This window comes from Cetorhinus maximus, chromosome 25, assembly GCF_964194155.1.
Source record: "Cetorhinus maximus chromosome 25, sCetMax3.hap1.1, whole genome shotgun sequence".
NCBI classification, from domain to species: domain Eukaryota; kingdom Metazoa; phylum Chordata; class Chondrichthyes; order Lamniformes; family Cetorhinidae; genus Cetorhinus; species Cetorhinus maximus.
In genome coordinates this window covers 34719488-34732201 of record NC_135903.1, presented here as the reverse complement: position 1 = coordinate 34732201, position 12714 = coordinate 34719488, and the positions used below count along the sequence as shown (strand labels likewise).

Here is a 12714-nt window from a genome sequence, read left to right as displayed (position 1 = left end):
TGTTTACAACGCTGTAGCTATTGTGTGATGGGGAGTTTGTGCAAGTCAAAAGCCATGAAAGAACAATCTGGCTTTGGCTCTGTGACAGAGCCTCTGACTATTATCATTATCCTGTTCACTACTGGAATCAAAAGAAATAATGCAACGTGGATCAATCAGCAGCTAAAAGGAGAAAGATGCTGCACCTGAACTGCTAAATTCCCTTTCAGTTGCTGATCAAACTGTTGCATATTTCCAGAACGTGCTTTCCTTTTAACTTCTGTTCAGGAATATTCCAGGATTCCAGTCCATCATTGTATGTTCCTAAGAGGCACTGTCATCCTGCTGAAGGACCTGTTCAGCTCCCGAGACAAGAATGTCCAGGTTTTTTGCCTTTCGGGGCTGAGACCATATGTAAAGTTTAATCTCTGCCTCCGTTTAATTTGATTATGTTTCAAGTTGCTGAGACCAGCATTGTTGAGACTAGATGTCGAAATACTCGACACTATTATGGATATCTATTGGCTTAAACGTACATTCATTCCAGGGGACTGTTGCTGCAACGGGCACCTCCACCACCTTTATGGGAAAGGGCAGCAGGTGCTTGGGGGCACTACCCACCTCCAGTCACATACAGCCTTGACTTTGACAAAACTTGACATTCCTCAGTTGTGGCTGGGTTGTAATCCTGGAACTCCCGACCGAATAACATTTTGGGAGTGCCTTCACCACATGGGCTGCAGTGGCTCAAGAAGGCGGCTCTCCACCACCTTCTCAAGGGCAATGAGGGATGGGCAATAAATGCTGGCCTAGCCAACAATGCCTACATCCCAAGAAAGAATTAAAAATAAAAAGTCCTGGTGTTCTGATTTAGGATTTGTCTACCAATGCGGCAGCTGTACGAAGAATAGCTCTTTCCAAAGCCATCAACTCGCAACTTTGAAACGAACAAACAAATGAGAAATAAAAGCAAAATGCTGCAGATGCTGGAACTCTGAAATAAAAAGAGGAAATGCTGCAAAATCTCAGCAGGTCTGGCAGCGTCTGTGGAGAGAGAAACAGAGGCCAGGATTTTTTCCACACAATCAGCAGGACCAGAAGTGGATGTGAAACCCGCTTCCACCTGATATCTTAGAAACAAATGCGATTTCACGCTGGATGGGCAATTAAGGCTCGTCAAGCACGAAATGCAACAATTAATAGGTTCAACGGTCCAGGTAGGGGTGTGAGCATGTCAGACATCAGGTACAATGGGACTCCAGCTGGGGGGGGATTTCAAATGCAGCTCCTTGAAGGCTACTGGGGGACACAGAGGGAGGTTACCATTCATTAAACTTCAGTCTGCAATATAGCAATGACTTCAGCACCTGCTGGGCATGCCAGGTGGGAGGGCAATGCTGGTGGGCACTCTGACCCTTGGTTCTTGGTCGAGTGCCTACGCATTCTCATGGAAGAAGTCAGTGCCAGGCGTGATGTCCTGATGTCCGTGGGATGGCAAGAGGAGCCCACCGCACCTCACAAGGAAGGCATGGACGCAGCTGGCAGCCCAGGTAAGCGGGCATGCTGTGGTGCACCGCACCTGGATACGGTGCTGCAAAGGGTTCAATGGTCTTCTTCACTCTGCAAGGGTGAGTACTGACTTAGCATGGAGCTGGGTGTGGATGTGCTAAGGAGTGGCCGTCCACTGGCACTCGCAGGTGTTAGACAGTGTGTGCCAAATGGCACCTCAACGTGCACCAGCCAAGGCTGGCAGATCTGCCCACTTGACTCAGGTGCATTGAAGGGTGAGGTGTGTTAATTGGATGTGCACCTCAACCTGCTTCTCGGGCGAGGGGGTTGGTGGGGATTGGCCAGGCTGGTATGGTGCTGCATGTAGAAGTTGCACTAATGATATCTCATCTGCCCGTTCAGGAGAAGAGAAACCATAACACTCTTTGAGCGAAGAAGAGTGGGTTGTAGGGTGGCCAACCTGCTCATTTTGACAAAGTTTGAGTTGGACACTCTGGAGTTAGAATGCAAGCCTGGAGCAAGGTCCAGAGATCGTGGAGAGGGTGTGGTCTCAGTGAAGGTAAGAGTCCAATGGGCAGGTGCAAGACTGGCTGAAAGCACAATAGACGTAGGGTTCTCTCATCTCAAATGTGAATTTCAAAGGAAGAGATGCAATTGATAGTCTGATCATAATGCTTCTGTCAGGCAGTCATTCATGGTGTCAGTAAGCCGTCATTGCATGCACATTGAATATGTGAAGATTGACAGCACTGACATGTTGTCTCCCTCCCTCAATGAACCATCATCCAGAGGCCGCAGAGACCGAGAGGACCCCCATATAACACCTGAGGAGGACCCCCAGGCAGATCCACCCATGTCACATCCTCTTTCGGAGCCAGGCAGAAGTGCAGATACAAGCATGTGGGCATTATATCGTCAGCTCAGATGGTAGAGCACAGTGGGGAGGTCATGTGACACTTACATGAGGAGCTAGCAGAGGCAGAGAGTGCTCAGGGTGAGCTCCGAGGACACAGCCTCCTCCATTGAGAGAGTGGTAACTTTCAGGGCGAGGCAATCCCAGGAGCAGACTCAGGGGTTCCTGGGGTTGCACTTGGACCTGCAAGCCACCGCACTGGCAACGACCTCAGGATGTCACTGCCAGTGTGAGGGATGGATGAGGCACCTAGTCTCTCTGCTAGGTGCCGGTCCATCATTGGCAAGCAGAAAAACCAAAACCAACCTGAGACTGTTGGACAAGCTTCCTGTCATCTCTGCGGGCTCCTCTCAGGGCACTCCAGGTGATGGCAGCAGCTCCTCTGCCCTTCTGCCAGTGATTGTGGCATCCAATCAGGCCGCGATGACTGACGAGTACCCAGGCATGGGCCTGGGTGAACTCTCCCAGACGGCAGCCGTTCAGGCTCCGCCAGCCAGAGGACGACCACCAAGGTCATCAGGGCAAACAGGACAGCAGAGTCGGCAGGCTGCCTCCAATGCCAGTGCCAGCGAGGTGGGGGCACCAAGACATGGCACTCACTAACATAAGCTTAAGGTACCGTGAGCACAAGAGAGGGTTTTCACAGATGAGATTATTTCACTTCATCAGTGTTTTGTATTTTTTTGGTGTGAATGTTAAGACCACATGATGTTATTTTCCTTTTTTCTTATTGATTTTGTTTTAATGGCCTGAGTATGCTTGATGTTTTTCATAGGTGCAGGCCATGGCAGTGGCTTATGATGGACAACAGGGGCTGGAAACTTTATTACCGAGGTTATGAATTGACTTTGGGGTCATAGGTTTGGCTCATCACAACAGGTAAGAAGGCGGTGCCCTTGGCATGAGCTCGAAGTAATACCTTGGCAGCCTAGCTGAACGTACGTAGAATCAAAGCCTCCCTGGTGTCCCTGTCTCCCTGAAGGTTCCTCATGTCTGCCTCCATGTCTTCACCCTGTGCCTCCACCGCTCCTCATCAGTTCCATCACTTGAGTCAGCCTCTGCGTCCTATGGAGCTGCCTCACTATCCTTATCCTCCAGTGGTTCCCCACTTGCCAGGGCCAGATTGTGCATAGCGCATCACACGACAACTATAAGCGAGACGGACTCTGGAGGCCACTGCAGTGCTCCCCTGATCAATCCAGACGTCTGAACCGCATCTTCAGCAGACCAATGGTCCTCTCAATCACTGTCCTTGTGGAGGTGTGACTCCTGTTGTACCTCTCCTCTGCCTCTGTCCTTGGGTGCCGGAGTAGGGTCATGAGCCACCTTTTCAAGGGGTCACTCAGGAGCCATCCATCCAACCGAGCAGGAGCCACGAAGAACCTTGGCACCTGTAAGTGTAGCAGGATGTAGGCATCATGTGAGCTGCCAGGGTAATGGCCTGGGACTTGCAAGATCTGTGTTATATGGTCGCAGACAATCTGAATGTTCATTGAGTGGAACCCCTTCCGGTTCACAAAGGCTGCTGGGTCACCTGCAAGCGCCTTGATGGCCACATGACTGCAGTCGATGGCACCCTGAATTTGGGGGAAGCCTGTAATCGCCACAAAGCTTCCGGCTCTCTCAGCCAGGCTCACCTCGTCCATCTGGTAGGATAAATGGCATGACCCATCTCAAGAGAGCACCAGTAACCAGCTAGATGCAACTGTGGCCAGCAGATTGCAACACACCACACAGATCCCCCACTGACCCCCGGAAAGAACCTGTGGTGTAGAGGTTGAGGGCCACTGTGACCTTCACAACCACTGGAATATGGTGTCCACATATGCAACTGGAGGCAATTTCTGGCCCAATCATCTGGTATATGGTGGTGACAGTGTCCCTACAGAGGCAGAGCCTCCTTCGGCACTGAACCTCGGACATGTTGAGGTAGTCAGACCACTGCCTGTACACTCTGGCTGCGGGGTAGTGGCATCTCCAATGGACCTCTTCTGTGTCTTTTTTTAATTCATTCACGGGAAGTGGGCTTCGCTGGCTGGGCCAGCATTTATTGCCCATCCCTAGTTGTTCTTGAGAAGGTGGTGGTGAGCTGCCTTCTTGAACCGCTGCAGTCCATGTGGTGTAGGTACACCCACACTGCTGTTAGGGAGGGAGTTTGAGGATTTTGTCCCAGTGACACAAAGGGACAGTGATATATTTCCAAGTCAGGATGGCGTGTGGCTTGGAGGGAAGCCTCCAGGTGGTGGCGTTCCCACTTGCACTGTCGGCCCGGCACACACTGTGCCAGTGCCTCTCCTCCCAAAGGTCTCTCCCTGGGACACTGCCTGTGCTCACCTGGCCTCCCCTCCCTCCTACACCTCTCTTCCTCTTCAGCTAAGTATACTATCCCCATTAGATGAAATGCACAAGGCACTCTGCCTTGCAACAATCTGCTGCAATCTTCAGACAAAGCTGCCAAAAAAATATGAAGTCCTCAAAGAAAACCAGACAGGCTTAGAAAGCAACAACAATCAACAGATAATCTCTCAAAGCTCTGAACTACGACACCAGCAAACTCTCAACTAAACTGAAAGCTCTTGTGCTCCGGATGGCTTTTTACCCACCCTTGCATGACAACTTGATGAAAACGTGCTGCCCATTATACCCGCGTAACGAGCGCAAAATTACACAGGCAATGTAAAATTGCCATCTATAGGGTTCACAATTGGTTTAATTGGCCCTTTAATTGTCGGTGGGCGCCCGCTTTCAACATGTAAAATTCAGGCCAGGATTAATATTGCGAGTCCATGTAACTCTTTTTCAGAGCTGAAGAGAGGTAGAAACATGATGGGTTTTATACTGTTGAAAAAGGGGCGGGGGAGGGTTGGTGGAGCAGGTGGAGCAAAATAGAAAGTCAGGGATAGGTTGGAGATCAGAAGAGATTAAATGACAAAGATGTCATGGACACGAGACAAAGGGAGTGATAATGTTAGTGTTATAGACTAAGGCGGGTGTTAATGGTAGCACACAAGTTAAATAGCAGAATGTGTTAATAGCAGAACAAGGGTCAGCACTTTCTGAAAGTAAAACATGAGAACAATTTACAGACTGGCCTGGGCGGGAGAAAAGTGTGGGAAAAAATCAAAATGGAGGACCGAGTTTATGATCTGAGGTTGTTGAACTCAATGTTAAGTCCAATGAGAAATGTCAGTGTAAACAGGGTTAGGGTGCTGGAGCCTCAGTGACCACATTGCCAGGGCTTAGAGGCTGCAGATGGCCCAGTTTAGACACCGCCACCCCATTCCCACGGTAACATTATTGTTTCTAGCTGTGACTTAAATAAAATATTAAAAATACAAATGGAATGTCAAAATCAGCAACTTTTACTCTAGATAGAGGCCCAAGGACGATTCTCTCTTTAAGAGTTCATTTGCCAAACAGGAGCAACTCTATTGGGAAGGGGTGTCACATGATCAGGAAATAGGCATAAGCTTCACTCTGAACACTGTACCTGGCACACAAATTGGAACAAGAGCCAATAAGTAGCAACAGATCCATCAGCAGTTGGAATGATTAGAATAGGCACACCAATTAGATATAGTCACTGGGCCTTGCTTCACTCAAATCGGCAGCCTGACTGCTTTAAGTACCAAGTTGGTATCTGCACACATCAGGCGGTGGTCTCTGTTACTGGGACTTTCCAAATAAAAAACATAACATTTTTCACAATCCCCTGTTATGCTCATGGTCCTACACTCACTTTAAATAAAGAAAAACCTGCTTACAAATTTGACAATGATACGATCAAGGCTACATCCTTGATGAGGCATTATTTCGATCAAATAGTCCTGCCTCTTTCTCACAACGTAAGATTAATTGCGCAACATGAGTTTGGGCACGGAGCGCTGGTTCTGAGGAGTACAGATCGGAGATTTGCTCAGCTTGGATCAGGGAAGTATGCTTAATTTGAAGTGCCTTTGATTTTCTGGTAAGCCTTGCACAATTTACCCTGAAAATTTAATTGGATTAAATCACACTGTGTAATGTTAGTGACAAACCTGGTCCAGTGAGCTTCCTTACTCTGATACCTTAAAGCTGCCAACCTGCTTTAATAAAACAGGTTAATACCTTTGCTAAAATAGTAATGACTCTTCATTTGACCACGCTCGTTCTATGGCACAATTTCAACACAAACAGCTTTCGATAGACATATCAGTAATAGTCATGTCTACAAAAATTTCCAATATCACTAAAGTCTTTAGCTGATTTTGAAGCAGCCTAAGAGATGTCTGATGCATTACGTAAATTCTACATCAACTCTATTTTCACTATGGCAGAGAAAATCAGATAGTTAATAATTAATTATGTTTAAAAGCAACCTTTTCCTGGCAGATAAGAATGAACCTCAGTTACACTCATTGTGTGTTAAGGGCAGGGCTGCTTTTCCTCAATTTATCATTTCTTTAGGTTCGCGACTCAAACTTTCAAGCACATCAAGTTAAAGAAAGATCAAAACAAAAAACTGCGGATGCTGGAAATCCAAAACAAACAAAAAAAAACCTGGAAAAACTCAGCAGGTCTGGCAGCATCGGCGGAGAAGAGTACAGTTGACATTTCGAGTCCTCATGACCCTTCAACAGAACTAAGTAAAAATAGGAGAGGGGTGAAATATAAGCTGGTTCCCTTCTCCCCCACACCCCCACCTTAAACCAGCTTATATTTCACCCCTCTCCTATTTTTACTTAGTTCTGTTGAAGGGTCATGAGGACTTGAAATGTCAACTGTACTCTTCTCCGCAGATGCTGCCAGACCTGCTGAGTTTTTCCAGGTATTTTTTATTTTTTTGTTAAAGAAAGATCAAACATGGGATTTGCTAGAACTTGGCCAATGAAATTTTCTGTAGATAAAGAGCTGATAAATAGTGAAGTTAAAAAAAAGCAGCAGACGGGGGCACATGAATATTTAACATGCAACCACGCTGTTGTTAAAGTGTTTACTGTAAACATTAGGTGAACAATCAAGCAGATTTCGAGACTATGATTGACATTAATATCTGACCTTTGATGTCCAAAAATTATTTGAACAGTGAAGCCCAGTCCTCAATTAATTTTAAGGTATCACTTCACAGGTTGATTACACTGTGCTACTGTGGACAGAAAAGGTTTAAGTTGAAACTGAGCTGTTCAAATTGGGCAAGTCAAGGCCTTTGCCTGTTCCATCACCAGTCAGGCCCCAGGGGCTAAATTGAAGATTGTTCCTGACAGAAGTTCTCACACCCCATGAGGTTCCTCTCAGGTTCACTCGCCAGAGCTGCCTCCCTCAGCACTAACATGTGCTCCTCAGCTGAGGAGAGGGACTGGTCAATCCAATCGAGGCTTCCAGTCATGTGACATGCATTCCTGGTAACCAATACAAGATGGCTGACAGAGAGTAGGAGGGCAGTGGTTCTGCAAGAAATGGAAAAGCATTGTCACACATCAGAAAGGAAACTCTTCAGCGAAATATGAATGAAAACAAAGACTGCAATGATTATACGTTCTATGTTTGGGCTTCTGCTCAATATATGAACATACAAAATAGGAGCAGAAGTAGGCCATTCGGCCCCTCGAGCCTAAAGCTGGGTTTACCATTAATGGTATCTCTGGGTAGCAAGGAGGAATGTGTGAAGCCTCCTTGGTGTGTGTTGGGCCTTTGGGAGAAGTTATCAATGTAGCTTCTGATGTCTAATATTCTCTAAATTCTAGAGATTTCTTTCCTGAAATTAAGGAAATTAATGCATGTATTTTTCCCTTTGATTGGGCCACATAGTCCAAGGGGAAGCATCTTTTTTAATGCTCCCCCCTTGCTGACAATTTTTTTCTCTTCTTCCTTGAAGGCAACAATTCCCCGAGAAAGTTTTAGTTCCACAGACGCCTCACACGTCCAAGTAGCCATTTCACATATACGAGTCTGAATGTTTCATTTGGAAACTATCCTAGCAGGGGAAGCCTAAGTGTGGAGCTTGTGCTCACCGCTCAGACCATAGTTGGATAGCAGGCAGGAGCAGAATGCTTTTCCGATTTTCCCTTCCTAACCCAGGTTTTCTGAGGTCCTCTGTCACAGTAATTAAGATCAACCAATTTAGCTAAGGTTTGAGATCAACCTGGTCTGTATAGCTCCAGTGACCCATCAAAGGAGCCATCCTCAAATTTTACAAAACCAACAGTTCAATTCTGGAAAACAGGTTGTTTTCAGTCTCCATTTTGACTCTGGTTTTGTCCCTGTAAAAGTGGATGATGTCATCTTCACTATAATTATTAGCATACATTAGCATTCATTAGCCTATATAAAGTACTGCACTGGTATAGCAGATTTGCACAATTCTAATTTCCGATTCTCACTTAGTCAGCGGTGAGAAAAGGTTTATTGCAAACTGGAGCATGAAATCGTGAGTCTCTATCGAACTGTTGGAAGGAGTGTTTACATTAGGAAAAGAAATAGTCAGATCACTTAAGCCTGAATTTTACCCGTATCGGGTGGGCTTGGTAGTTGCGGGCAGGGAGCTGACCGCCACCCGCGATTGGCTCCGCACTGTGATGTCACCTGGGTGGGCCAATTAAGGCCTGCCCTGCGTGGATGGCGAGCGGTAGCGCTGAGCGTACCTGTGCGGGCGGGGGGGAGCAGACAGAGTCGGGTCTAACACGCAGTTTGCGCCATGTGTGCGAAAGAGCGATTCAATCTCCCTGAGTCACGGAGCTGCCTCAGGGAGACTGACGCGCTTTTTAAAAAAAAATAAAGACATTAAAAATTTAATGAAACATGTCCCCCTCATGTGACTGTGTCACATTAGATGGGACATGTTTTTATTTTCAAAATAAAGGTTTTATTTAATTAGTGTTAGCTTTAGGAAACCTCATCCCGCTCGTGGATGAGGTTTCCTAAAAAAATGTAAAGGCCGCTTGGCCTTTTCGTCCGCCCGTCAACCTTTCAATTATCGGCGGAAGCGCAGCTGATTCCGGTGCACGCCTGCCGAACAAAATATCGCGCGAGTGTGACCTCGGGCGTGCGCCTGCACACCGAAGGTAAAATTCAGGCCTTAGTGTTAGCTGCAAATCCAGTGGTGCTAGGGGTTAGAAGCTGTGGTTTTGGCCTCTATTAATAAGCAAAAGTGTGGACCTGCATCCTTCACTTTTACTGCTGAGGATTATAAGTCTCTGATTTCCAGTAGATGGTCCTCAGGAACACCAACACTTTATAGGGGAATTGCAGATTCCCCTTTCCGCACCCCTCAGGAACTCCTTGGACCAATGCAAAGGTGCCTTAAAGTTTAATTAGATCTGGTAATGTGTTAGTGATGGAATCAACTTTAAGGGCAACAGGTCATTTATTTTTCAATTTAATTCTGTTGTTTTCTTCTCCTATTTTTATTTTGCTTGTGGAAGGACAAATTTGAGCTGGAGAACTTTTCCAAGGCCTCTGTGAGAGAAAAATACAGGCAACACTTGCACAAAGGGCTCGGCTACAGAGGTATGTCAGGAGACATGCAAAATTAGCCCAGAGGAGTTTAAATCATTGACTCTCCCTCCCTCCCTCCCATTAAGGCACCACCTGGATTTGTTAATTTAAAAATAGGAGCTCACAGGACAGAGAACTGAACTCCTTAACAATAAATGATAGTCGACTGGAACTCTAACACTCCCTATAGCTGTTGTCATATATCAGACCATCAATACCATCAGGCTCCAAATTCTTGTGGGTTATGTGGTTCATTCCTATAAATTCTCCCCTGAAGCTTTAACACCAACTGACCTTTGAACCTTGATCACGCAGGTCGTTCTTAGGTATTGCAGTTTATTTACTGCTGCCTGAGCTTTAACCCGCTGCACGTTTATGGATCATTACCACATACCTGCTTCATTTTAATTTACACAATCGAATCCTCACAAGAAGCAGCAGCAACGTCAGAGAGAAGTAATTGAGTAATCAGTTCCTGTTCAGTGAAACATTCCTTTTGTTTTGCAGACAGGGGGTTTATTTTGTTAGATTTCTTACACAAATAGCCTGGATTTTCGGGCCCGGTGCAGTGGGTCCGATCATGGCAGATGCGTCAAGCTGTTCAAAAATCCACTGACTTTGGTGGGACCAGAAGATCCCGCCCGCGGGATGGGACGGAAAATTCCGGGCATAGTTTTCAGCTTTTCCGTTTATCATTACTGTTCCTATCTATTCACCACAGTCTCATTAGAATTAGTTTCACATTAAAGCTGTTTGTGTCAAGATATCACTGACTCCAACCAACGTAATTGTCTTAATCCACACAAATCTATACCATTGTCATCCCTTCCCCATGACCTGGAACTAAATCACCGTTCCTTCACTGTCACTGCGTCAAAATCCTAGAACTCTCTTCCTAACAGCACTGTGGGTGTACCTACACCACGTGGACTGCAGTGGCTCAAGAAGGCGGCTCACCACCACCTTCCCAAGGGCAATTAATTAGGGATGGGCAATAACTATTGGCCTTGCTAACGACGCTCACATCCCTACCAATGAATTAAAAAACACAGCGTCAATCCTGGCTCTGTGACAAAACAACCCCCTTGATTTTTTTTTATTCTCATCCATGTTTTTAAATTATTTCATGAGTCTTTATTCCTCCTTACCTCTCTAACCTCCTCCATCCCTAAAACTCTCCAAGACCTCTGCGTGCTTTCATTTCTGGGGTTTGAATGCTCCAGCATTGGCAGACGTGTCTTCAGTTGCTTCAGGTTCTAAACTCTGGAATTTCCTCCATAAACCACTCTGCCTCTGTACCTCTCCTCTTTAAGCACACTCCCTAAAACCTACCAGTTTGATCAAGTTTTTGATCATCGATTCTAATAGCTCCTTATGTGGTTTGGTGCCAAATTGTGTTTGGTGCTTCTAAGAGATGTTTCATTCTGTTAATGGTGCTATATAAATGCACAATGATGTTTTTGTGGCATGTTACAAACTGTCCCCATGGCTGTACCATTTCTGACTCTGTGCTAGCATACGCCCACCTCAGTGACAGTGCCATGGTGACTCCTGTACTCTGCTAAATATCCCTTTATGTACCCCCTCATTTTGCCTTTACCCGGCACAGCTGTGTGGGATGGGGGTAAGAGGAATGGGAAAAGCAACATGTAATAGGGGATTCTATAGTTAGATGAGCAGAAACTTTGGGCTGAATTTTGCCATCAGCAAGCAGGAGGCCGGGCCCACTCGCCAACGCGCAAAATGACGCGGGATGATGTTGGGAGGAACCCTTGGCATCATCCCGCACCATTTAAATTTTCAGGAAGGCGGGCGGACAGCAAAATCAGCTGTGCACCCACCGACCTGTCAATGGCCAACTGAAGCCATTGACAGGATAATTAAAACAACTAAAGGACCTGCCCGTCCAACCTTAAGGTCGGCGGGCAGGCCAGGAGCCCCGGCGGGCAATAGAAAAAACATGAAACCTCATCCACAGGCAGGATGAGGTTTCATGTAGGGTTTAAAAAACTTTAATAAAGTTTTAGTTAAATTTATTAACATGTCCAACTCGTGTGACATCGTCACATGAGGGGGACATGTTAAGGATTTTTTTATTTTTCTATTTTTAATGTTTAAACAAGTGTAAGTGATCTCCCTGAGGCAGCACTTAGCCCCAGGGAGATGTGCACATGCGCGAAAGAGCGCACTTTAGCATTTGGGGAAATCCCCCCTCCGCCCGCACAGGAAGTGCACCGGGCATCACGCTGGGTGGGCCTTAATTTGCCCACCCACATAAGATGGCAGTAGGGCCCGCTTCTCCGGTGGGGATCGGCTCCCCGCCCGCCGGAGATTGGGTCGGGCCCACCCGCCCGACAGGCAGAAAATTCTGCCCTTTGTTTCCGCGGCTGCAGAGGTGATTCCAGGATGATACGCTGTCTCCTTGGTGCACCGGTGAAAGATGTTACTGTGTAGCTGTAAAGCAGTCTGAGGAGGGGAAGGGTGTGGTCCATAGATAAAAAATCTGGAATTGAAAGCTAGCTTCAGTAATGGTGGCCATGAAACTATCATCGATTGTTGTAAAAACCCATCTCATTCACTAATGTCCCTTAGGGAAGGAAATCTGCCGTCTATACCTACTCTGGTCCTCATGTAACTCCAGATCCACAGCAATGTGGTTGATTCATAACTGAACTCTGAAATGGCCAAGCAAAGCATTCAGTTTAAGGGCAATTAGGGATGGGCAACAAAGGCTTGCCTTGCCAGCGACGCCCATTTCCCGTGAATTAATTTTAAAAATTGGTACCAATGACACAGAAAGAGGGGTGAGATCCTGTAGACAGATTTTAAGGACGTAGGAA

At 46.5% G+C, this 12714-nt stretch overlaps 1 protein-coding gene across 9 annotated transcripts in view; it reads right to left on the bottom strand.

The window, feature by feature from the left end:
- Positions 1 to 231: 231 nt before the first annotated feature.
- tmem98 (transmembrane protein 98) overlaps positions 232 to 12714 on the bottom strand; it is a 73475-nt gene continuing 60992 nt past the window's right edge. For 8 of the 9 annotated variants that reach the window (XM_078529785.1, XM_078529787.1, XM_078529784.1 and 5 more), the window contains one exon: positions 7231 to 7827. In XM_078529785.1, the coding sequence (XP_078385911.1) occupies positions 7620 to 7827 (208 nt within the window). In that variant the 3' untranslated portion in view covers positions 7231 to 7619. Of the gene's footprint in view, positions 6912 to 7230; positions 7828 to 12714 lie in introns of those variants that run through there. The other variant, XR_013573415.1, reaches the window with a different exon arrangement.